The sequence below is a fragment of the Natrix helvetica genome, assembly GCF_964273705.1.
Source record: "Natrix helvetica genome assembly, chromosome: 1".
NCBI classification, from domain to species: domain Eukaryota; kingdom Metazoa; phylum Chordata; class Lepidosauria; order Squamata; family Natricidae; genus Natrix; species Natrix helvetica.
In genome coordinates, this window is record NC_138548.1 from 348,074,457 (window position 1) to 348,101,415 (window position 26,959).

General features: G+C 44.2%; 1 protein-coding gene across 1 annotated transcript in view; it reads left to right on the forward strand.

The window, feature by feature from the left end:
* The window catches only part of LOC309384205 (vomeronasal type-2 receptor 26-like), a gene marked incomplete at both ends in the record, with an annotated part of 44,666 nt that overhangs the window by 13,020 nt on the left and 4,687 nt on the right, over positions 1 to 26,959 (forward strand). Inside the window, 5 exons of the mRNA XM_081937431.1 lie at positions 14,458 to 14,694; positions 16,911 to 17,102; positions 17,514 to 17,723; positions 19,229 to 19,459; positions 23,553 to 23,679. Coding sequence (XP_081793557.1) covers positions 14,458 to 14,694; positions 16,911 to 17,102; positions 17,514 to 17,723; positions 19,229 to 19,459; positions 23,553 to 23,679 — 997 coding nt within the window. The remainder of the gene's footprint in view (positions 1 to 14,457; positions 14,695 to 16,910; positions 17,103 to 17,513; positions 17,724 to 19,228; positions 19,460 to 23,552; positions 23,680 to 26,959) is intronic.

The window sequence follows — 26,959 nt, forward strand, 5'->3', positions numbered from 1 at the left end:
ATGATATTGTATGATTCTCATTTCTCAAAGACATTCTACATCTCAATATAGTTTCTTTTAATTATATTTTATTTTAAAATATTGTTATGGCCACCCATCTTAGAATAATTCTGCCTGGTCTACACCAATAAAACTGCAGATGTAATATTGTATTATATTCTGGAATAAGATAACTAGCCTAAGGCACTTCATGTAAAAAGTGATGGGTTAGATTGAAGATGGGTTAGATCTAAAAGTAAGGTTCTACATTTAGGCAAGAAAAACAAAATGCGCAGATATATACACCTCAATAGTAGTAACTGTGAGAGAGATCTTGGAGTCCTAGTGGACCATTATTTTAATATGAGCCAGCAGTGTGCAGCAACTGCCAAAAAGCCAACACAGTTCTACACTGCGTAACCAGAAGAATAGAATCAAGATCATGTGAAGTGTTAATACCACTTTATAATGCCTTGGTAAGCCACACTTGGAACACTGCATTCAGTTTTCGTCGCCACGGTGTAAAATAGATGTGGAGACTTTAGAAAGAGTGCAGAGAAGAGAAACAAAAATGATTAGGGGACTGGAAGCTAAATCATGAAGAACGGTTGCAGGAACTGGGTATGTCTAGTTTAATGAAAATAAGGACTAAGGGAGACATGGTAGCAGTGCTACAATATTTCAGGGGCTGCCACAAAGAAGAGGGAGTCAAGCTATTCTTCAAAGCACCTGAGGGTAGGACAAGAAGCAATGGGTGATCAAGGAGAGAAGCAACCTAGAACTAAGAAATTTCTTTTTTTTTAAAAAAAGTTTTATTGGTTTTTACGAGTATTTTGCGGAAAAGGGTACATAAGTGTGGAGAAAAATTTTGACAGCTACATCATACGGAAGATGGTGCTTCCCCGATATCTTACATCTCTCTCTTATTTTATATATATATATATATATATATATATATATATATATATCAAAATATCATTATTACATACATATTAGCAGTTTAAGTTTACTTCAAATTCTTTAACATCTTCAATCATACTTTATATCACTTCTAACCATTTCATTATATTAACAATTGCAATGTACTTTTAATTCATTTCTGTGACCTAAGTCTCATTGCTGCCTCCTCTCCCCTGTCTGTTGGCTGAGCCATGGCTCCTCCCCCCTTCGTATCTTGTGCACTGTCTCTTGTTTCGTCTAGAAGGTTCTTGTATTTTTCCATGAAGGCTTCTGCCTCCACCACTGTATTAATTCTCACTCTACCACCCTCCCAGAAAATCAGCAAGCCTTCTGGAACAACCCATCTGAACCAGATATTTTTTTTCATACAATTTTTTAGTTAGAAAGAAGAACTTCTTCCTCTTATCTCTTATTCTTTTTGGTATCTGTTTCAAAATGGTTATTTCTTTGTCCTTATATCTTAAAGGTTCCCCCCTTTGAGCCCCTAGAATCTCATCTCTTGTAGTCTTTCTAAAAAATTTAACATGAACTTCCCTTGGAACATTGTGTGTTCTAGCATATGCTGAGTTGATTCTATATGTCAGATCAATATCCCACCCTAACTGTTGTTTATCTCTTTTAATATAATCTGCTAGCATTGTTATCATAGTCTCCCTTAAGTCTTCATCCTCTATTTCAGGTATATTTTGAAATCTAAGAAAGAAAGACATCCTTTCAAATTCCATTTTTTCCATGAAGTTCTCAAACCCAAGATTTTTTTTTGTAAAGCCTTCACCTCTTCTCCCACCCCCACAGCACCCTCCTCCAGAGCGTCTATTTTCTGTCTGTTTTGTGAAGTCTGTTGTTGATTTTCTCTGAGTTGTTCTTTTAAGTCCGCCAACTGCTTTTTTATTTCGTCCTGTCTCTTTAAGAGTGTCTGGAACATTTGATGAAACATTTCTTGAGACTGCTGTTCCCCCTCGGAGGCTTTAGGTTGTAAGAAGGAAGATAGTTGTGTTTGTTGGGGAACAGGACTTGAGACAGAAGAAGATGGAGCCGAGGCTGGTTTAGGAAGGGGGGCCTTTTTCGCAGGCATTGCAGAAGTCAGAGAAAAGTTATAAGTCTAAGACAGAAAAAATGGCGTCTGCAGAAGTGCGCCGTCAGGGGGGATCCACAGGCAGGCAAAGTCCAATGTGGGATATTAGTCTTTCAATACAGCTCCCCTCCAGTTGTAGTCAATTTTTCCCAATCCAAGGAAGATTGTACAAAGAGATTCCTCTAGGGTTCACTGGGGTTTTGTAATTCCAACCCAGAAGATTTTTCAAAGATGACAGTTCATTTGTAACGGCAGTAAAAACAGGGGAAGAAACGCCATTTTGGCTCAGCCCTCTCAAGGGATCGGAGAGCAACCATTCAAAAAGTTTCCGTTCATAGTTTATTAGGTCAGCTCACTTTCTTTCTTTCGCAATCCCCAGTTCTCTCTCTCTCCTCCGAGAGTGAGAACGTATAAAGCCGCTTTTCTGAGAAGGGGGGGGGGAACCCCTCTCCAATCTTAACACAAGATCAAAGAGTCTTAGAAAGACTGCTAATCCTTATTTACTTAGTTGTTCAAGAAGCAAGAAAAAGACCCTGGGGGAACTCCCCACTCACCGCATTTCTGCTGTTGCCTTCACATAGAGCATTTTCTTCCGATCTCCTCAGGACGAAGGTGTGCGTGGCATGCGCACCCCCCAAATGCCTCCCGGTGCCTAGGGAAAAGCTGGAGCCCCCCTGCGGCCGCCGCCGCTCCAGAGGGCTTCAGCAAGCTGCCCCCTCGGCAGGACCCCCCTACAAGGCACCCTGTGCCCCCCCCCCAAGTTAGGGGGAGCCCACCAGGACAGCGAGTGGCGGACAACATGTCCATCGTCCACAGAAACTGGAAACTCTAAGAAGAAATTTCTTGACAGAACAATTGATCAGTGGAACAACTTGCCTTCAGAAGTTGTGAATGCTCCAATACTGGAAGTTTTTAAGAAGTGATTGGATAACCATTTGTCTGAAGTGGTGTAGGAATTTCTGCCTAAGCAGATGGTTGGACTACAAGACCTCTAAGTTCCCTTCCAACTCCTTTATTCTGTTTTGTTTTGTTCTATAAAGAGGTCTCCTGCTTATTGCCAGCATGCTCATTGAAATCTTCAGCCCTTTTTTCCAACTCCCTTTTAAATATACCCAAATTGACAATTTGAATCTAATGTTAGATAGACTTTGCTTACACAAACAACGAAGATTTATCTCAGGTAAGATCAATTAAAAGAGCTGCAACAAGACAAATATGTGTTTCGCTGTGATATATGTCCTCTCCAGGCTCCAGAGGTCCTCTGGAGGCCGAAACAGGCCCATTTCTGGCCTTCCAGAATTTCCAGTACACCCATTTTTTGCCCTCCCCGAGCTTCCGTGTGCGCCTTGCATTTACCTGCATCCAAAATGGGCCACGTGGGGACTCCTGGGAAGGGAGGGGCGGAGTTGGCAGGGCCAGCCAGGAGTGGGATTTTGAGGTTCTCTGAGTGCACAGAATCTAAGCTAGAGGTTCTCACAAACCCCTGCGAACCCCCAGCAGCTCACCCCTGCTAATTTGTTTATAAAAGGATTGCTGTCTGTAAAATATCCCCATGCCAGCCCTGACTAGCAATAAAGTCAGTTCAGCAGCTCTCATCAAAGCACACCTGCTCTGCAAGTCTGAAATTTAATTTCTTTTCCTCCCTTTATTCACTTCAAAGGTTTACTCGCATCAGGGGAACAGCATAAGCCATGTCAGGTCACTTGAGGCTTGCTCAATATAATTTTTACCTGACAGGAAATCATTTGTCAATCATGCTGAAGGTTGAGTGTGAGATGTACTTTTTGCAAAGTCCTCGACTTAGACCGGCCACAATATCTCGACTTAAAACCAGGCAGCCGGCAACAAATGGATAGCTGTGATTGGCTATGGCGCGCCTGGTTCAAAGAGGGACTTTTGCAGCTTCTCTATTGGTTGCTCTGCTTGACAGCTCCTGTATAAATAGCCGTCAAGCAGAGCTTGGTGCTGAATTACTTGTTCTCTGGTTAGCTTGCTGTTTTAAATAAAAATTACTTGTTTTAGGGTTACCTCATGGAGTTCTCACTTTTGTTAACCACAATACTTTTCATTTCATATTATTGGTTTTCTCAGTTATAACCTTGGACTTAGTAATTTCGTTCCCCTCTTTGAATAGAATAATAGAGTTGGAAGGGACCTTGTCCAACCTCCTGCTCAAGCAAGAAAGTGTATACCATTTTAGACAAATGGTTTTCCAATCTCTTCTTAAAAACCTCCAGTGATGGAGCATTCGCAACTTCTGGAGGCAAATTATTCTATTGATTAATTGTGCTCATTGTCAGGAAATTTCTCCTTAGTTCTAAGTTGCTTCTCTCATTGATTAATCCCCCCCCAATTGCTTCTTCTCCTGCCCTCAGGTGCTTTAGAGAATAGTTTGACTTCCTCTTCTTTCTGGCAACCCCTGAGATATTGGAACACTGTTATCATGTCTCCCCTAGTCATTCTTTTCATTAAACTAGACATACCCAATTCCTGCAACGATTCCTCATGATCTAACCTCAAGTCCTCCCCGCCCGCCCCCCCCTGCATGTGATACAGACTCTTCTGTTAGGGTGGAAATATGTGCTGAGATGAAGACGCCTATTGCAGTTCATGGCATTTTGAATTAAGCAGAAAACTTGGAAGAATTGCCTATTGTATAAGGAGAAAATAAAACTGGGGGGAGAGGGGGTTGTCAACTCATTTCCAGCAGAAAAAACATGATGTTCTTTTCTATCAGTTAAGAATTTCTCGCCTGCTAAAAGTCTACTCAAGTTATTTCAGTACTTCTTTCCCAACCAATCTCATGTTGGAGTGAAAATTGGAATTATAGAAAGTGTGGCAAAGGGGCATGTTGTAGGAGAATCTACAAGTTCTCCTAAACCTCTGAAACACTTATTGTTGACTGTGGAATTGTGAGCTTTTCTGGAACAAGATGGCAATTCTTGTTGATTATCTTAAGGCTGTTTGTAGGCCAGCAACTTATTTAGAAGGCAAAAGAACTAATTAGGTGGCAAGTAGCTACAGCCTTTTTAGAATTAGAACATAATTAGAGGTTTAAATAGAGATTGGGAAGATGTATGTTGGAAGAAGCAGAGGGATCAAGCAGAGGTCATGCTCGTTGCTAATTAGTAAGTAAAAGTAAGCAACCTTCTACTTTTCCTACTTTGATTTGCACTTCCCACAGTCTCTTAAAATTGGTCATTCAAGCTGAGGCTTTTTGGACTCGAAGGCCAAACTACATGTTACCTCCTTTTAGAATAGTAGGATCATATCTAAAGTTAATTACCCTGAGAATTACCCTGAGTAACAAACCATCAACTGCTCATGAATATCAAGTGGATTCTGCAAACAAATCCGTGAAGGATAAACTCATCTTAGTAGCTGGCTTCATCCATTCCACTAAGACATCCTGAGATTTGGTTACTTTCCACTCAAAAGATTTTATGAGAGCAGGAACAATTTTTTTTTGTGAATTTGCAAGATTTGCGGATCATTTTGCACAAGCTTAAAACAAACTATGGTTTAGCCTAGCTTTTGAATCCAGCCTCTAATTAATTTCCATTCATAGAAATAAACTAGGTCATCCTGTATTTTCTTCATGTTTAGAATAACTAGATCAGTGGTGGGTTCCTGCCGGATCGCACCGGATCGCGTGCTCCCTTTCGGCGCTAAACCCGGAAGTACGTTCTGGCCCCGTCCCTGGCGACGCGACGACGCTTGCCTGCGCTCCACCAGCTCGGCTGGGAACGGAGACGTTTCTCTGCTCAGCAATGTCTTCAGTGGAGTGGTGGCAGCCTGGCAGGCTGAGCCTGCGTCCCTTTCAGGCGCTCCGCTCCGCTGAGGAAACGTCTCCGTTCCCAGCCGAGCTGGTGGAGCGCAGGCAAGCGTCGTTGCGTCGCCAGGGGCGGGGCAAGACCGTACTTCCGGGTTTAGCGCCGAAAGGGAGCGTGCGATCCGGCGCGATCCGGCAGGAACCCACCACTGAACTAGATGTACTTCAAGTTGCCTCTCAGGACACCACAAACTCAAGAGAGAGGGAACAACAGTTTGCTGTTATGACTATTCTCCATATATGGAAGGAACAAACTCTACCCACGAAGGTAAATGGCTCGGGACCAAAGAAAGAGCTGTCAGGGTTCCAAGTAACAGCCCAGATGAAATCAAAACTCCAAGCCCAGATGGTTTCTCAAAGTATAGATTTATTAGGCATCTCATTTTGGCACAGCTGGTGAAAACCCGACTCTGAAGTTCCTCAGGTTTTCTCCACCCAAGTCAAAGTCCACGTTCTCTCCCCCCTCCATTACACACAACCATCACATGCCCATTGAAAAAATTTAGCAGCCGGTTCTCTGCCCAGTTGTTGGGTGGGCGTGGCCATGGGAGGTGGCCTCCTCGACCTCCTCACAGCAAGGGGGGGCATTTTCAACCAATCCAGGATTTCTTTGAGCCTCTGGGAGGGCAATAACAGCTTCACTCGGGGTCTTGAGGCCTCTGGAAGCCGGAAATAGGCCCGTTTCCGGCCTTCCAGAACTTCCGGTAGGCCCATTTTTCACCCTCCCAGAGCCTCTGAGTGGGCCCCGTATTTACCTGGCATGATGAACAGGCTGTGTGAAGACTCAGGGAGGGGAGGGCTGTGCTGGGCTATCCAGTCCTTGCAACAAACAGTTCAGCGAACCATATGCAAAATTAGCATCTCGTTCGCCCAAACTGATTTAAACCGGCTGAATCCCACCCTTGCACATGCCCCAATCAGGCCACCCTCCCCATCCCAGATGACTTCCATCCACACACCCCTCCCTGTGTTGGTGAGAATGTCCTTGGTTCCCAGAAGAAAGAATGTTATTTTGGCTACATAGTCCTCCAGCTAACTCTACTTCCCCCTTTCTTTCCCACAGCTCCATCCAGCCTCGCTGTGGCAACCTTTTTTTTTTTAAACAAAATTTTATCGTTTTTTTTAAAAAAAATATTCAAGGAAAGGGGTAATGGATAAAGTACAAATTTTGACAGTTACATTATGCAGGAAATGGCCCTCCCCCCATTCTCATAACTTTCATTTACTAATACATTAGTTTGTTATTACTTAATACTATTTTGTCAGCATATAAACTTTTATCTTAAAATAGTTTCAATCATTTTATATCACACAGATTTTCAAGTTCATTTTTGTGATCTGAGTTTTCTCAATGTTGCCTCTTCTCCCCCCCCCCCCCGGGCAGAGCTCCGGCACCTCCCATGTCCTGTATGTCCGGTGTAGTGTCATCAGTGTGTAGTGTCATCGACCATGGTATCCTATTGCGTCGTCTGGAGGGGATGGAGGTGAGGGGCACCATTTTGCGGTGGTTCTCCTCCTTCCTCTCCGGTCGGACGCAATGTGTGTTGGCGGGAGAGCAGAGGTCAACCCTGAGGCCGCTCACGTGTGGAGTGCCACAGGGGTCGGTCCTCTCCCCTCTCCTGTTCAACACATACATGAAACCGCTGGGCGAGATCATTCGAGGATTCGGGGTTGAGTGCCATCTGTATGCAGATGACACTCAGTTGTACATTTCTACCCTGAACCACCCCAACGAAGCCGTCGAGGTGATGTTCCGGTGTCTGGAAGCCGTGCGGGTCTGGATGGGCGACAACAGACTCAAACTCAACCCTTCCAAGACGGAGTGGCTGTGGCTACCTGCGCCCCGCTTTAGCCAATGTGTTCCATCTCTGGCCATTGGGGGGGAACAACTGCCCCCAGTGGATAGGGTACGCAATTTGGGCATTCTCCTAGATTCCCGGCTGTCACTAGATGATCATGTGACGGCCGTGGCTAGGGGGGCGTTCCACCAGGTTCGCATGGTGCGCCAATTGCGTCCCTTACTGGAGCAGGACGCCCTTTGCACAGTCACCCATGCCCTAGTGACTTCTCGCCTTGATTACTGTAATGCTCTCTATATGGGGCTCCCCTTGAGATGCACCCGAAGGCTCCAGCTGGTCCAGAATGCAGCCGCGCGGGTTATTATGGGGAGTACTAGGTACTCCCATGTAACACCTTTCCTGCGCGAGCTGCACTGGCTACCTGTGGCCTTTCGGGTGCGTTTCAAGGTGTTGATCGCCATCTTCAAAGCGCTCCATGGCTCAGGACCTAGTTATTTGCGGGATCGCATTCTACCCCATACATCCCTGTGACCAATCCGCTCTCACAGAGAGGGCCTCCTCCGGGTACCTTCCGCTAAACAGTGCGGGCGGGCGGTGCCTAGGAGTAGGGCCTTCTCTGTGATGGGCCCAACCCTCTGGAACGACCTCCCCACCGATATTAGAACCACCTCTGATCTCCACTCCTTCCGCAAGAAACTCAAGACCCACCTGTTTCGAGTAGCTGGTCTGGCCTAATTATAATTATAATCGTAACTGTATTTAACATCTATTACTAACTTTCCTGGATGGCTTTTTAAATTTTATATTGGGGTTTTAAACGGGTTTTAAAATTGTTTTTAATTATTTAAATTGGTTTTGGGGTTTTATATACAGACAGTGTGTCTGTGTGTTTTTGTTCTATGCCTTATGTTATTTTTTGTTGTTTTGATTATGAATGGTCTGTACACTGCCCCGAGTCCCTACAGGGAGAGGGGGCGGTCTATAAATTAAATAAACCATAAACCATAAACCAACCATCAGGTTTATCTAGGAGGACTTAATTTTTTTCCATGAAGGCCTCAGCCTCAGTGGTTGTGTTGATTCTAACTCTCGTGTCATCCCAGAATATTAGCATACCTTCTGGCAACAGCCATCTAAACCACACCCCTTTCTGGTATAATTTATTCACTAAATGCGACTATTTTTTTCTTTTATCTCTAACTTTCTTTGGGATCTGTTTCAGAATGGCTATTTCTCTATCCTTGTATTTTAATGTTTGCCCCCTTTGTGCACTCAGAATCTCGTCTCTTGTGGTCTTTATAAGAAATTTGATGTGTACCTCCCTTGGAACATTGTGTGTTCTAGCATATGTTGAGTTTACTCTATAAACCAGGTCCATGTCCCACCCCATCTGTTGTCTGTCTTTTTTAATAAATTCAGCCAATAAATTTGCCATAATATCCCTCAAATTTTCATCATCAGCCTCAATTACATTTTGAAACCTAAGAAAGAAGGACATTCGTTCAAATTCCGTTTTTATCTGGTGGTTCTCAAGTTCTTGATTTCCTCTCTGCACCCCCTTCACCTCTCTCCTCATCTCAGCCGTCCCCTCCTCCAAAAGTTCCAGTCTCTGTGAGTTTTGGATCACATGGTCTTTATTCTCTCTGAGCTGCTCATTCATTTCTTTCAATTGATTTTTTAATTCCTCCTGCCCCTTTAAGAGTTGTTCAAACATCTGTTGAAAGTCCACCTCAGAGGGCTTAGGCTGGAACAAAGAAGTTAGTGTCTGTTGTCCGCTAGGGGTGGACGTTGAGGATGTTGGGGCGGAGCCCGCAAATCCCGGCTTCCCTGGTGGTGGTCTTTTGGGTGGCATTATGGTAATCAAAGCTCAGAGATGAAGATGTCAGTACAGAGAAGAAGCAACTGGGGAGGTGGGTAGCCGAGAGAGAACGTGAGGCAGGGAGCCCAGGCAAATAGGGACCTAGGCAATAACGCAGTAAAGTCCTTTGTTCCAAGTCCAGGATAAAATGTAACACGAGACTTCTCTGAGTGCCACGGAGACAAAGACAAGATGCCAGCAACTTCTGTGGGTGGAGTCAAATTTCAAAGTACATGAAGACAACGGAAGTGTGGCTGTGGCAACCTTGAAGATGTTCAAAGATGGCTCTAGGGTTGACAGGAGCACTATCCAAACCCTGATCCTGCATCCAAGCCACAAAGCTCAGTCTTTTGAGTTGGAGATGTTCATGGGCATTCCTGAGTTTGGGAATCAGATCTTAGTGTCAGGATTCCAAATAGCATCCAAAAGTAAATCAGAATCCAAGGCAAAGTACTGCTCAAAGTTGCAATTTATTAAGAGAGCCATGTTGGCACATCTAGGAAAACCCGAATCCAAAAGCTTCATGGTTTTCCCCACCTAGTTGAAAGTTCAAACACTTGCCCCGACACCCACAAGTCCATCACATGGTCCAATCTTCCCCTGCCATGTTGGCAGTTTCACCCATCCAGTTCCGGCCAGGTGCAGAGATGCAAAGACAAAGGATGATCTTGGCTTCTAGAAAGAATTTTGTTATGGCTACATAGCATCTCACTCCATACAATCCCCCACTCCCATTTTCCCACAATAGAAAATGCATAGTAGAATAATAGAAAGTGTGGCAGGCCAAAAATCCCAAAGAAAAGATGGCTGCAGGCCTGAACTTTGTAGTGATCATTGAAGCAGAGAAGAAAAAGGACGAAATCATTTCCAGCAGGAAACTGGTATTCTTTTCTATCAATAAAGAATTTTTGGCTGATTAAAAGTTTACTCAATTAATTTCTGTATTTCTTTCAAAGACATGTCTCTCAGATTCTGTTATTCTGCTAGCAATAAGTCTCTTGAGTGAAGGGAATAAAAAGTTACCTGAATTGTTGTTTCGATAAGTCTTAAATTAGAACTATCCCCATGGGTCATACAAAGTTTTTCTCCCTCATGCACAGTAGTAAATCCCTCATATGCTTCACCCATCAACAACAGATTTGACAAACATTTATGAATGCTTATGAAAAACATCTAAAAATGTGGTTCACCAGTTCCTCAAGGACTATATGAGACTCCTTTAGGCAGGACTGTGCAAGTTTGAATGTAATCTTGCTCATTGTGATGTGCCAGATTTCATTTTATCTTTATGAATAAAGTCAGTGGGCTCTTTGGCAAGAGAATTGTGCTTCTCCTTTAGAGAGCTCTGAGGCCAAAGATGGTGGTGCCTGCCTCAGAGAACTAAAAAAGATCTCCATCATGATATGTGAAATTCTGCTGATGCTGCTTCTCCTGGTGTCCCATTTTCCCTGTGGCACAATGATGACCAAATGCCCATTGAGTGTGCTGAAAGAAGAAAAACACAGATTTAATTACTACAAGCCAGGTGACTTCCTGATTGAGGCAATCATATCTACAATGAGCACTATATTTCAACCATATATTTTCTTTGAGCCGCCAAACCACAGATTTCAAAGGTAATTCCTGATACCTATGTAAACCTAGTGATTCATTTTATCCTTTCTTGTCATTTTTTTTTTAAAAAAACAATATTGATGGTTTCCATTTCCTGGTACCAGATCTATTTCCCATCTTCATTTCTTTTAAGGAAAAGACTTAAACTGAGGATGGAGGTAACTCTTCACAAAACAACTCTCTGTGGTGCCAGGAAGAATTACTACTCTATTGTCTGTCGTCATCATCTATTATCTATCTATCTATCTATCTATCTATCTATCTATCTATCTATCTATCTATCTATCTATCTATCTATCTACCTACCTACCTACCTACCTACCTACCTACCTACCTACCTACCTACATACCTCTTTGTCTCTGTCTCTGCATCTCTATCTCTACCTCTATCTACTGTATCTCTCTCTCTCAATCTGTCTATCTGTCTCTATCTCTTTTTCATCTCTTGTCTTTTTCCTTCCTGGGCAAGTCCTCATTTGTTGGCTTTCAGCTTTCTTTCATAAGATGAGTTGTGGGCAACATAAGATTGCTTGTGAGCAATTTGGTCTCTCAAGAGGAGGCTGGCATTTTGCTTTGTGTGGCAGCAGCATCATCTTCCTGCTTACTTTTTTGTTTAAATTAATGAAATCCTTTTTTAAAAAAAGCCAAGGTCCATGGCAGGAAAAACACAGCCTTGGGCGTATTTTATTTAAAGACACAGAAAACACCATGTGGTAGAGGCCATTTCAGCTGTTTTTTAAAAATCCATTTCTGGTAAGTGGTTGTTACTGTGTTAATATATGTCTTGACATAGAAATGTTTGGTGATTTGATGAGGTGAAAATAATACCTTATTTCATGCATTTGATTCTATGACTGAACCAGTATAAATTAACAATAAAATTAAAATTTACAATCCTCCCATATGAAACAATTAATTCTTATATATAATGATAAAAATATTTAAAACATTAATATTAATAGTATGTAATACTATTTATTGCAAGGTATAATGATTAATATCTGTCATGGCTAATATATAACAAAACCTTTTTGTGCTACAATTTTTAATATTGACATATATGTCATTAGCCATCTATTTTTGAAAATTATGGAAATAGATTATTCTATGTATACTGTCTGAAAAGATAATAACAATCAATGTAAATCATTTTATGGCAAAGGGATATTAAGTTTAATATTAAGGATTTAATGAGTAAGAATGGAAAGGGGCAAGGGAATTAGAGAATTAGAATTCTTTATTGGCCAAGTGTGATTGGACAAAAAGGAATTTGTCTTTGGTTCATATACTCTCAGTGTACATAAAAAGACAAGATACATTCGTCAAGAATCATAAGGTACAACACTTAATGATAGTCATAGGGTACAAATAAGCAATCAGGAAACAATCAATATCAATATAAATCGTAAGGATACAAGCAACAAAGTTACAGTTATGCAGTCATAAGTGGGAGGAGATGGGTGATAGGAATCATGAGAAGACTAATACTAATAGTAATGTACCCTTAGTGAATGGTTTGACAGTGTTGAGGGAATTATTTGTTTAGCAGAGTGATGGCGTTCGGGAAAAAACTGTTCTTGTGTCTAGTTGTCTTGGTGTGCAGTGCTCTATAGCTTTGAATTTGTCATGGCTAGCAAATTCTTGTTTTCTTCTGAGTTTTGCACGCTGAGAGACAATTTTTACAAACACTATGTAAAAGTGATGTAAAAGTCATCAGAACAGGCTGGTACTTACCAGAAAAAGACCATAGAGATATCCTTAACAATTAGAAATCAAAGAAATCCTGGAAAAAATCCTCAAGAAAAAGGCAAGAAACTTTATTTTCATATGAATATGGTTTTCTAATGTGAATTTTAAATAAAAGCATCCAGTTGCTCAGACATTTTATCCATGATTAGAATAATATAGTTTTGCTGCAGGAATGCCCCTCTGACTCATTTAGAGAAAATAAAATTTGGGATCAGGTCTAGAGCTTCTGATTGGGGTCACTTTGACCCTGAAGAAAGCATGGAAAAGAAGGTCCTCCTTGTGTCAATGGGGTGTCAGTGGGGCTGATCTTCTAATATCAAGACCCAAGGAAAATCCATCACTGTAAACGAATGATACAGATACTGTGAACTTTATGAGTTGGTGCACGAAGAACATTCTTTGTTGTGCTTTTTGATAACTTTTTTGATGTTAGGTATCCATTTAAGTCTTGAGATATTATAGAACCTAGAAACTTGAAGGTCTCTACTGTGTTGTCTGGATGTGGTAGTAAAGGAGGGTTTCTCCAAAAATTTACTATCATTTCTACAGTTTTGAGTGTCTTCAGCCCAAGATTGTTCTGTCCATACCACAGGAGTGCCCTTCTGAGTCATTTAGAGAAAATAAAAGTTGGGATCAGGTCTAGAACTTCTAATTGGGGTCACTTTGACCCTGAAGAAAAGAATGGAAAAGAAGGTCCCGCTTGTGTCAATGGGGTGGCAATGGGGGTGATCTTCTAAGATCAAGCCCCAAGGAAAGTCCATCACGGTAAATGAATGATACAGGTATCTCACTTTTTTTCCCCATTGAACAATGAATTTCTGGCAATATTTGCTGCATTGCATACAGGTATTGAGCTTCTGATGTGATCCTGTCCTATAGCACTTAAGACTTTTATACTGCTTTACAGTGCTTTACAGCCCTCTCTAAGCAGTTTACAGAGTCAGCATATTTTCCCCAACACTCTGGGTCGTTATTTTACCGACCACAGAAGGATGGACGGCTGAGTCATCCTTGAGCCTGGTGAGATTGGAACTGCCAAATTGAAGGCAACTGGCAAACAGCAGAAGTAACCTCCACTATTGCACTCTAACCACTGCGCCACCGCGGCTCATACAAATTATTTCTTATACATGTTTTTAAAGAAACAGCTTCAGAAATGTAATCTGATTTTTTTTAATGAATTGAACATGAAAAACTCAAAATTAAATCTCTTCACTTGAAGTATACCCAGTATGATCTTGTGACACATCCCATCCTTCTTCTTTGCTCTTCATGAGATCAACCAACATCCAAAGCTGTTACCAAACATCACCCTGGGCTACAGCATTAGAGATACACGAAAGGGTGATGCATTCCATAACTAACTTCAGATTGTTGAATTGTCCTGTTTCCAGATTAGACTCATGAGACAGCAATCCAACTGATTAGTTATAAATGTCATAAAAGAACAGCTTCAGGAAATATGAAGTGATCTGATGAATTGAAGATGAAAACCCCACATTGAGATGAAACCAACTGAAGTCTCTTATCTTGCAGTATACAGAGTATGAGCTTCTGGCACATCCTACCCTTCTTCTTTGCCATTCATGAGGTCAACCAGAATCCAAAGCTGTTACCAAACATCACCCTGGGCTACAGCATCAATGAGAACTTTTTCAATGCAAGGTTAACATACGAGGCTATGCTGGATTTGCTTTCTACGGGGCAGGAGAATGTCCCAAACTACAGTTGTGGAAAGCAAAATAGTATGTTGCCTTTGCTTGAGGGGACAGATTCTGATCTCTTTGGTCAAATTTCCACCATGTTGAGCATCTACAAAGTCCCACAGGTATGAATGAATACTGAAGCTAATCTCACTCTGCAAATAGCCCCCAAAAGCAATAGCACTTGGACGTATGTACCACTTTACAGTGCTTTTACAGCCCTCTCTAAGTGGTTTACAGAGTCAGCCTATTGCCCCCAACAATCTGGGTTGTCATTTTACTGACCTCAGAAGGATGGAAGGCTGAATCAACCTTGAGCCTGGTGAGATTTGAACTGCCAAACAGCAGGCAGTCGGCAGGCAGCAGAAGGAGCCTGCAGTACAGCATTCTAACCACTGAGCCACCACGGCTCAAAAGCTCAAATAATAAATAAAATTAGTGAGCCAATGAAGTTTAAAAATGCCCTGAAATGGTATCAGGCATTCAAATAATTCTTTTTTTCATTCTCATATCCTTTTTGCAGTTGAACAAACCTTCATTCACAGTTCAACTGAAATGCTCTAAACCAGGCGTCCCAAACCTTTTGGATCTCTGGGACCACCAAATTCATAATTTTATATCCCATGGACCACTAATAGGATCTGCCTTGACTGGCTGGGTGGGTGTAGCTAGGTGGTCATGTGACTGGGTGGGTGTGGCCAACTTGATGTCACTCACATTGAGGGGCACCTCGCCGGCCTCTATTCACCTCTCCCTTCCCAGCCACTCCTCACCTGCCTGACTGGGCTCCTTAGGGCCCCAACAGGAAGCAGTTGTTGGAGCTAAGCAGCCACCACGAGAAAGAGTTGGCAAAACAGCTGGCTCAGTTCAAATTGGATCTGACCGAGAAGGAGGCCCAGCAGAAGCACTTCACTGAGGACTATGAGCATAGGCTTTCCAAGCAGAGGGAAGGCCTGTGGGAGTGCAAGGCCAGGTACTGGTGCCTGCAGGCTCAGTGGGCTCAGTGGGTTGAGGTGATCAGCCAGTTCCAGGCCATTGTGCACCAGGAGACTCTGCAGCAAAACAAGCGTTCATTGCATGTAGGCACCATAGTTTGAGGACCCCTGATTTGGTTCAATATAAAAAATGAAAATAATTTTTCTGCGGATAACCAAAATTTTCTCATGGACCACCATTTGGTGCTGACAGCTGCTCTAAATCATCCTGCACATGAAATTTGCAACCTCTTTGCCAATCCTTGTTATGTCATTTCTCGATGTCTTTCAGTCATATAACTTGGGAGAGAAAAAACATCTTTTCAATCTTATTTGAAACAGATTGAAAGAAAATGTCAAGGACTGTACTGGAAGAAAAAGAAAGAAAAATATTATGTTAAGGTTTTTTGTTTCCCTATTTGTACATAAAGGCAAAACAAAAACCCCTCACATCCCACCCAAATTTTTTTTGTCTGCTGAGTTCACATATCATTCCATCACCCCCAGGGCATTCCTGAGGCATGCATGACTGAGCTGATTTTATAATAGTATTTTGTCCTTCGTTTTTTGCACTGTTGAAGATTTGAAAAAAATGTCATAATTTTGGCAGAAAGTTGCTAATAGGTGATGATTGTAATTAAAATAGAATAGAATAACAGAGTTGGAAGAGACTTTGGAGGTCTTCTAGTCCAACCCCCCGCCTAGGTAGGAAACTCTATACATTTCAGACAAATGGTTATCCAACATCTTCTTAAAAACGTCCAGTGTTGGAGCATTCACAACTTCTGGAGGCAAGTTGTTCCACTTATTGATTGTTCCGTCAGGAAATTTCTCCTCAGTTCTAGGTTGCTTCTCTCCTTGATTAGTTTCCACCCATTGCTTCTTGTTCTACTCTCAGGTGCTTTGGAGAATAGTTTGACTCCCTCTTCTTTGTGGCAACCCCTGAGATATTGGAACACTGCTGTCATGTCTCACCTAGTCCTTCTTTCTCTTAAGCTAGACATACCCAGTTCCTGCAACCGTTCTTCATATGTTTTAGCCTCCAGTCCCCTAATCATCTTTGTTGCTCTTCTCTGCACTCATACTAGAATCTCCACATCTTTTCTACATCATGGCGACTAAAACTGGATGCAGCATTCCAAGTGTGGCCTTACCAAGGCATTGTAAAGTGGTATTAACACTTCACATGGTCTTGATTCTACCCCTAAATACAGGCAAGTGATACCAGACACTGAGGTGACATTTCATGGTACAAACTCAAGAACAGAGGGAAGGAAGTTCTCTTCCATGGAGACCTGATGTGTAAGCACTTACTTTTGTCCTTAATGGCAAAGCAATCCACCATCTTTTTTTCTATCTCATCTTAGATCAACTATGGGGTCATCAGCCACATTCCTGAACAAAAACATCATTTCCCTTTTTTCTACCGGGTGACTCCAAAGCAAGAACCTCCTCACTTGGCGATAGTCAAATTGCTCCTGCATTTCCGATGGACGTGGATCGGCCTCGTTGCTCCGGACAATGAAAGTGGAGAAAAGTTCAGAAGAACTTTTATGCCAGTAGCCAGAAGAAAAGGGGTCTGTGTTGCCTTCTCAGAAAGCTTACCCATGGTTCTTAGAACAGGGAGGGAAAAGCACTTTCTTCAATATTTTAGCGACCCTAAAGTGAAAAGTCTTGTTTGTCACTTGAACTTTCAGGCAACATTAATACTAGCAGTACTAATACGAGAAATTGAAAGGGATAATATCCTGTCTGGGGAAAAAGTATGGATTGCCACAGCTTTGTCCGATATAAGTGTGAGATTTTTCAATCGCCTGCTTAATCTCCAGCGTGACTATCTTTTATTGTCCTTCACAACTCAGACAAAGAAAAGGACACAATATTATGATTTTAATTCACATTACTCTGCCACAGGGAATTTTGGGGAGGCAGCTTTTCAGTGTTCCTATTCAATCCCCTTGTTGTCGAAGAAATCTTGGAATACATGCCTGGAAAAAGAGAGCTGGGAAACCCCGTCCCAGGATCTGGTTGAAAGAATCCTGTTTGAAGATGGCTCCAGTATTTCCACAACAATCCAGGTTGTGGCCTGGGTCCTCCATGCTGCCTCTTCCTCCCAAATGAGTAAAAGCAGGATGCGTGTTGGGGACCATCAGACACCCCAGATAGTACAGCCATGGCAGGTAAGACTTCTATTGCAAAATTCCACTAATGGTTTCCTTTCCATTCTTAAATGATATGTTAGATGTATAGAATATAGAATAACAGAGTTGGAAGGGACCTTGAAGGTCTTCTAGTCCAACCCCCTGCTCAGATAGGAAACCCTACACCACTTCAGACAAACAGATATCCAACCTTCTTAAAGACTTCCAGTGTTGGGGCATTCACAACTTCTGGAGGCAAGCTGTTCCACTGATTAATTGTTCTAACTGTCAGGAAATTTCTCCTCAGTTCTAAGTTGCTTCTCTCCTTGATTAGTTTCCACCCATTGCTTCTTGTTCTACCCTCAGGTGCCCTGGAGAATAGTTTGACTCCCTCTTCTTTGTGGCAACCCCTGAGATATTGGAACATTGCTATCGTGTCTCCCCTAGTCCTTCTTTCTATTAAACTAGACATACCCAGTCCCTGCAACCGTTCTTCCTATGTTTTAGCCTCCAGTCCCCTAATCATCTTTGTTGCTGGGATAGATGGGCATTGGGGGAATTTCAATAACAACAGTCAGTCTCTAATACTTTTTCTGACCAGATGTGGAGGCTTAGAGAGAAAGAGACAGATTCTGTTACTGAATCTTCTAGACCAAGGATCTTTGGAGGGGTTGGGTGGGCGTGGCCAAGATGGGCGTGGCCAGCTAGACATCACTCATGTCAGGGGCGCCTGGGTGGCTTACAAACAGTGAAAAGGTAAATAGGAAAACAATTAAAAAATTAAAAGCTATTTTGAAAAACAAGAAACAAGGAGACGGACAGCACTGGAATGAGAGCTTCTTATCCCAACAATGGCCTCCAGTGGTGAGCGCCCCACATCAAGGATACAAGGCAATTAGAAAAACTGAGTTTTGATATCCTTCCAAAAGTCCAAAAAAATGGGAGTTCAAAAACAAGAGGTGGGGAAACAACCATAGAAAGATGGTGATATTGTTGCAGTTAAAACATGTTTCTGACCTGAGATTAAAAATGACATAAAACGAGTGGGTGCAGTGGCCTAGAAGTGGAGCTCTCACCACACAATCCAGAGGCTGTGAGTTCAATTCTAGGTAGAGGCAAATATTTATCTCTCTGAGCATGATGAGAATATATCTGCTGAATATAACTCCATATTGGCGATAGGAAGGGCGTCTGGCCAGTAAACACTCAGCTCCATTCAGTTGCCCAGACTCCATCCCACAAGGAATTATGGGGTCATTAAAGGAAGATGATTAAAAATCTCATAAAACAAAGCAGGCGAAAATAATCATCAGAAAAGGTTTATGCATATGTGTTTATGTATGAGAGAGAAAGAGACAGAAAGAATGGGAGAGGGAGTGGGAGAGAGAAAGGGAGATTTAGAGAAGGAGGGAAGAAAGAAGTGAGAAAGAGAATAATATTCCTGTTGCAGACAGACAGAGGCTCTGAGCGGAATATCCCGCTTCTGGCTTAGGGCTCAAAAGAGAATGTATACATGGCAAGTGTGATTCTCCATGTCCTTTCAGCTCCATCCTTTTCTAAGAAACTTCCAGGTTTACAATCTTTCTGTGGATGATGTTTATTTGGATGAGGCTGGAATTCCTGTTGCTGACTTTGATATTACGGACTGGGCAGTATTTCCTAACAAGTCTTCTGCTGGGGTGAAAATAGGGAATATTGAAAAACAAGTCGTCTCTTCAGATATCAAGATCTCTATTGACGAGAGTGTCATAATATGGCCAACAACCTTTAATCAGGTAACCAAGTCTGCCTGTTTGTGGATGTTATTATTCATCCATTCCTAGGTATCCACCTGCTTTTGTATCAGTTTTCTCATTTTGATGGAGGCTCTTTGCTAATGAAAAAACTGGTTGAATGAGATGCTACTATTTCTGTTAGATGTCTCCCGTATTGCTAACTGTGGAAATGCCAGCATTTTTCTAAGTTAGGATGGAAAGCATGTTGGCTAGTCCAGTGATGCTTGTTCCCTGAAAGGAAGCTAAGCAACCACGCAAAACCCTTAGACCAGGGATGGCTAACCTTTTTGCTGTTGGGTGCCAAAAATGTGTTTGTGTGTTAGCACACGTATGTGCCAGTACCCATAATACAAAGCACATCCCCACATGCACATGCATGCACAACCCCCCCTTTCCCCCCGTGTGTGCTGCACTGCTCACCTCCAAGCTGAGTGCGAAGTTTCTAAGAGCTGACCTAATTAATTTGCGAGCCTTAAGACAAAGTTTTTAAAAACCCATTCATTTATTAGGACTAACATCTTGGCACGGACTTCTGTGGAGCCGAAACTAAATCCCACTTAATGGCTTCTGAACTTTACCCCTGTATCCCCTCCCCTCTGCCTGAAGTCATCAATCACATTCTCCAACAGACATCCGCATTCACATCCCAGTTACAGAAATATGAGACTTTTTACTCTGGCCAAAAGTATGCATGGCATCTCCCCCCTTCTCAAGTTGATAGTAGTCATGGAAATGCTTTAGACATTGACACTGAGCTTGGTATTTCCTCTGAGGGTTCAAGAGAGGCCATTTCCACCCTCCCCAGACTCCAGGTAACCCCACAGAACTGGTGGAGGGTGAAAACAGCCTCCCCCAGCCCCCCAGAAGCCATCCAGAAGCCAAAAACGGATTATTTCTGAGCTTCCTATAGGCCCATTGATAGCATAGATGATGTCATCTAGTCCGATAATAAAATGTCTGCTGGGAAACAACCATATCAGAGTACACCAAGGACTCCACAGTTCAACCCTGAACTACACCTATTTATTTCACTGGATCTTACTCAGTGCTTGTTCAAATTACCATTTCAGAATAGAGCTGGAAAGTACCTTGGAGATCTTCCAGTCCAATCCCCTGCTCAAAAGGGGGACCCTATACTATTTCAGAAAAGTGGCTGTCAGTCTCTTCTTAAAAACCCTCTAGTGATGAAGCACCCATTTCTGAAGGCAGTCTGTTCCTCTGGTTACCGTATATACTTGAGTATAAGCCGACTCGAGTATAAGCCGAGACCCCTAATTTTACCCCCAAAAACTGGAAAAAGTTATTGACTCGACTATAAGCCGAGGCTGGGAAATGCAGCAGCTCACAGTAAATTTCAAAAATAAAAATACAGGTAGATAACAATAAAATTGCTTTAATTGAGGCATGTGGAAAAGAGGGTCAACAAAAACAATATATTATCAGTATATTCAACAAAAACAATATATAACATTAAAGTATTAACAATAACTTTAAAATTGATAGAATGAAGCCCAGATCTCATGTGAATTTTTATTTTTCAGCTAGCATACATTTGGGTAGGTAAAGAAATAATGAGTTTGTAACTAATCAAATTAATCAAACTTACTGATTTTGAAAAGCCAAATTTTTGAATCATTTTTTGACTCAGAGAGGAGGTAATTTGTGTCCCCCACCCTTCCCTCCACGCTGCTGGCGCCCTTGCTTTATTTGAGTGCATCGCTGCTGCTTTCCTTTCTCGTCCCCACTTATGCCATTCTGAGTCCTCGCTTTCCTTGCCCTGTGTGCATTTTGTATTTTACGCCCACTGCTGCAACGCCACCGCGTCCTACCGCTCCGCCTGGAGCGCCCCGGGAACCCGGCGGCGCTGCGCTCCATCTGCCCGCCGCTGCAATGCCACCGCGTCCTCCCGCTCCGCCTGGAGCGCCCCGGGAAGCCGGCGCCTTCCCGAAGCCCCCGGTGCGCCTCCCACTCCCGCGGCACCTGCTTCCCTTCACTCGAGCCTTTTCCCGCTGCCCTTCGAGCTCCTCCTCGGGAGGAAGGCAGGAGGCCAGCATGGAGAGGGAAAAGGTCCAGGCGGAGCGGGAGGACGCGGTGGCGTTGCAGCGGCAGGCAGACGGAGTGCAGCGCCGCCGGCTTCCCGGGGCGCTCCAGGCGGACGCGGTGGCGTTGCAGCGGTGGGCAGACGGAGCGCAGCGCCGCCGGCTTCCCAGGGCGCTCCAGGCAGAGCGGGAGGATGCGGTGGCGTTGCAGCGGCGGGCGTAAAATACAAAACGCGCACAGGGCAAGGAAAGCGAGGACTCAGAATGGCATAAGTGGGGACGAGAAAGGAAAGCAGCAGCGATGCACTCAAATAAAGCAAGGGCACCAGCAGCGTGGAGGGAAGGGTGTGTTACCCCTGCCCCCTCCTTCGTCGCCGTGCTTTTGAGGAGCCATGAGGCCGTGGGAGCCAGTAGGAAGGTGGCGGAGGGGGTGGGAGCGATCCCGGAAGCACCGAAGCCTCGGTGTTCTTTTTTTTTTTTTTGTTCACTGGAGTATAAGCCGAAGTGGATTTTTCAGCCCAAAAAGTGGGCTGAAAAATTCGGCTTATACTCAAGTATATACGGTAATTGTTCTCACCGTTAGGAAGTTTCTCCTTAATTCTAGCTTGCTTCTCTCCTTGATGAGTTTCAATCCATTTTTTCTTGTCCTGCCTTCTGGTGCTTTGGAAAATAAGTTGACCACCTCTTCTTTGTGGCAGCCCCTCAAATACTGGAATACCTGCTTCAAGTCATTTATAAAGACATTGAAGAGTACTGGGCCTAAGGAACCTTGTGGTACCCCACTGCTTACTTTCTTCCACGTAGATGAAGTTACATGTAGAAGTAGTACTCGTTGAGTGCAGTTTGTGAGCCAGCTACAAATCCATCTGGTGATGATGCTGTCTATCTCACATTTTTCTAGTTTACAAGAAGTAGGTTTCAGTCAACTTTATCTATCTATCTATCTATCTATCTATCTATCTATCTATCTATCTATCTATCTATCATCTAGTTAGTACTCATGTACAAGATAACAGGGATAAGAATAAACATGAACAAGAACACAGGAAATGGGTACAAATAAATACGGACAATAGGACAGGGACATTAGGCTCACTGGTGCACTTATGCTGAAACCTAAGTATGATATGTCCATAGCATTTCGGTAGTCTACAAACAGAGACTAAAAATGTTTGGACAGGAGAGCCATTAATCTTTGCTAAATATTAAGAGGACTCTGGGATCATATGCTGCAGAAATCACCTAAACATTTAGCTGACTTACCTTTAAACATCTTTGCCAACCTCGCTGGTGCAAGGTACATTCTATAAAACATCTTATACGCATTTTCTTTTTATGCAGTTCACATTGTTCATTTATAGTTCCTGTCCCACAACTTCTGCCATTTATCTAATTCTATTGTGTAACCAAAGTTACACAAAGACAATGCTATCATTGTCTCCTTCACTTGTTCATCTTCCAGTTTAATAGCCAATAAGTATTTATACAGCTTTTTTAATCAATCGTTCTTCTGCCCCTGTTAATATCTTATCTAATTCTGTTAATTTTTAATAGAAACCATATAATTTAGCATCTTTCTCATATCTAGAATGATCCTGCACTTGGGAATAACATTCCATGTCGATTCCTTGATCACTCAGTTCTTGTTTAGAGTTTCCCCTTTTCATTCAGAATATCTTTATATCTAACAATATTTCCCATGTTATTAATGTTTGGGTGGATCAGTGCTTCCATTGTTGAAAGCTCAACTAGTATTCTCAAGTAATGTTGTTCTCCAATTTTCTCTCATACTAAAAATAATACATTCCTTATATAATGTCTTTGAAAGTAATCATGTAACTTACTTTTTCCATACCACAAGAAAGCATGCCAACCCAATTGTAAGTCGTGTCCCTCCAGAGTCAATAGTATGTCTCAATGCAATCCATTCTTTCATCCATGTTAATACCATGTTAAAAGTAACTTTTGAGTTCACGAACCCATCTTTGCATTAACTTCCACTTTTAAAATGAATTCCCTAATCCATATGTTTCCATAATTTTCTTTCTGTTTAGAAGGCCCCTTTTTCTAGATGTACCAATAGTTGCCTCCCAGGATACACCAAGCTCACAAGAGAAGGAGAACCAGTGTGCTGCTATGACTGCTTTCCATGCATGGAAGGAACAATCTCCACGCAAGAAGGTAGGTGGCTCAAGGGCAAAAAATGTGCATCAGTCTTTTATTCAGAGTAACCAAGATTTAATCTCATATGCCAGTTTGCTGCATCCATGCCCAGGAAAGAAAAGAAAGAAAGACACAGCAGTGTTTAGTGTTCAATAAAAGTAGGATTTTACCTCAGTGGATATTTTCAGAAACTGTTGAAACAGTAAAAGGACATGGAGATGGAACAACTAAACAATTGCATGATAAAGGATGCAAAAATCAAAGAAATAATTGCAATACAAAAATGAAAGCACCTTTGGAAAAACAAAATCTAGAAAATCCACACCAAGTTATAATATAAGGGAAAATATTTTACAGACAGTGTACCAGAGGTGGTATTCAGCCAGTTCTAACAGGTTCTGGAGAACCGGTAGCAGAAATTTTGAGTAGTTAGGAGAACCAGCAAATAGGCTGGCCCGTTCACACTGCCTCCCAGCCTCCCAGTTGACCTTCTTTTGTTGCCCTGAACAGGAGAACGGAGCTGGAAAGCAGGTTAGTGGGGTGGGGAGGTGTTCTGACCCCCTCCTCTTGTATACCAAGACACTCCGACACAAAGTCTCTTCAAAGATGTTTATTGACATACAGGTTCCACCTTGGCAGCAATCCAGCCTGCCAAGGTCAAGATAGCACTCTGGGCAGCAATCCAGCTACAGCGACACCCCTTGGCAGCAATCCAGCTACCAAGCTCCAGATAATCACCTTAGCAGCCAAGGTCCAGGGAACAGATTGACAGTAATCCAGGTAAAACCTTTAGCAGCAATCCAGCCTGCCAAAGTACGACACAGATCTGAGCTTCTCCAACTCCAATGATCAGTTGATTCCTGCAAAGGGTGTGTCCACAAGCAGTCCCTTTATAGTCTGGAGAGGAGTCTAATGATCAGCAGCTGAGAGCCATTACCTCCGGTAATTGCTCAATTGCTCCTTACACCGGGTAGCACGTCGGTAACGAGCATCTAATAGCTCACTGCTGTCTGACTCACTGTCCTGTGGCTCCTCCCCACTGCTCCAAGCCATGACATCAGGAGCCCCCTTCCTTTGGCTTTCACCACTGCTCCATGCCTCAGGCGCCCCCTGGTGGCCAACCAGCCTCTCTGCGCCATGCTCAGCGTCGGAACCCTATCCAGGGTCCCCCACCTCCTCTTGAGCCGACTCAGAGGACACCTCGCTGTCGGAGTCTGGTGGCAGCGGCACCGGAACCGGCTGGGCCACAACACTATCCCTCACCGCAGGGCCCTTCCCCCGGGCCTGACACTCGGGATGCGGTCGGGAGGGAAAACGTCCATGATAGGCCCGCACCAAAGCTGGAGCATGCACAGCCGTCGCATCGGTCCAGGTCCCCCCGTCCGAGGCCTCGTCCGCCCAGTCGACCAAATACTGGAACCGACCCTTGAGCCATCTCGAGTCACGGATCCGGGTCACTCTGTGCGATGGCCGTGCGTGCACCTCAGGCGACGACGGCACGGGCGAAGAGGGACGTCGGAGAGGACAATCCGACCGCTCAGGGATCAGGAGCGAGCGATGGAACACCGGGTGTACTCGCATCGAGCGCGGGAGGGTCAGGCGATAGGCCACCGGATTGATAACGGCCTCCACAGGGAACGGCCCCACATACTGGTGGTCCAACTTCCTCGTAGGCCGGTGGGACGGAAGATGCCGTGTGGACAACCACACACGATCACCCACGGCCAATTCCGGCACCGCACGGCGAGACCTGTCTGCCACCCGCTTGTAATCCTCCTTCGCCTGATTCAAGTAGCGGCGCACCATCTGGTGAACCGCCTGAAGCTCAGAGAGGAAATCCTGCGCTGCAGGGACCGGAGAGTCCACGGGGGTGAGAGGGAAAAAACGAGGGTGGTACCCGACGTTCGCCATGAAAGGCGTCATCCGTGTGGAGGAGTGCTGCGAGTTGTTGAACGCAAACTCCGCCACGGCGAGGTACTCCGCCCCATTGTTCTGCTGCTGGTTCATGAAGCAGCGCAGATATTGTTCCAGAATCCCAATCACCTTCTCCGTCCCTCCATCGGTTTTGGGATGGTGCGCCGAGGACAGACAAACTTGGACGTCAAGAGCGGCCATCAGCCCTTTCCAGAACTGGGCCGTGAATTGTGTACCACGATCGGAGACGACCCGGTCAGGTAGGCCGTGCAGCCGGAACACGTGCTGGATGAACATGCGGGCGGTGGCGCGGGCTGTCGGCAATCTCCGGCAGGGGATGAAATGCGCCATCTTGGTGAGCATGTCCACCACCACTAGGACCGTAGTGAAACCGGACGACGGAGGCAGTTCCGTCAAGAAGTCCATGGACACGGCTCCCCAGGGTCTGTCCGTGGTCGGCAATGGCTGTAGCAAGCCTGGAGGAGCTCCCGTCGCTGATTTGGCCTGTCGACACTGCACACATGACGTGACGTACGTCTGCACATCGTGTCGCAGGCGAGGCCACCAAAACGTACGGGAAACCAGGTGCAAAGTTTTGAACAGGCCAAAGTGTCCCGCTGCCAGAGTGTCATGACATTGGGAGAGAACCAATCCACGGAGCGGTCCTGCAGGCACGTAGAGCCGATCCCGATACCTCAAAAGGTCCTCGTCAAAGGTCCACGGGGATGTCGGCCCTACCTCTGCCCGCCGTTGTTCCACCCACTCGTCATTTCGCTGCGCATTCCGTATCAACGACCGTAAATCCACGGGTTCCTGGATTGCAGCGAAGGACTCGACGGGTAGGACCGTCCGGGGGGGCAGTGAGTCAGCAGGGTCTGAGAACTCCGGCTTTCTAGACAGGGCATCCGCCCTCTGGTTCAAGGCACTGGGGATATACGTGACCTTGAAGTAGAACCGGGCAAAAAACAGAGACCACCGGATCTGGCGTTGATTGAGCTTCCGCGCTGTTGTCAAAAACTCCAGATTCCGATGGCCTGTCCGGACTTCGACCTGATGCCTGGCCCCTCCAGGTGATGTCGCCAGGCTTCGAACGCCGCCTTGATAGCCAGCAACTCCTTCTCCCAGATGGTATAATTGCGCTCGGAAGGATTGAGTTTCCGAGAGTAATAGGCGCAAGGGAAAAGGGTGCCATCAGGGGCATGAGCCTGCAATAACACCGCCCCCACCGCGATGTCGGACGCATCCGCCTCGACTACAAAGGGGCGATGGGGATCAGGGTGTTTCAAGATCGGCTCCTTTGTAAAAGCGCGCTTCAAGGCCACGAACGCTTGTTGTTCCGGGGACCCCCAGTGAAACGGCACTTTCTTTTGCAGGAGCCGAGTGA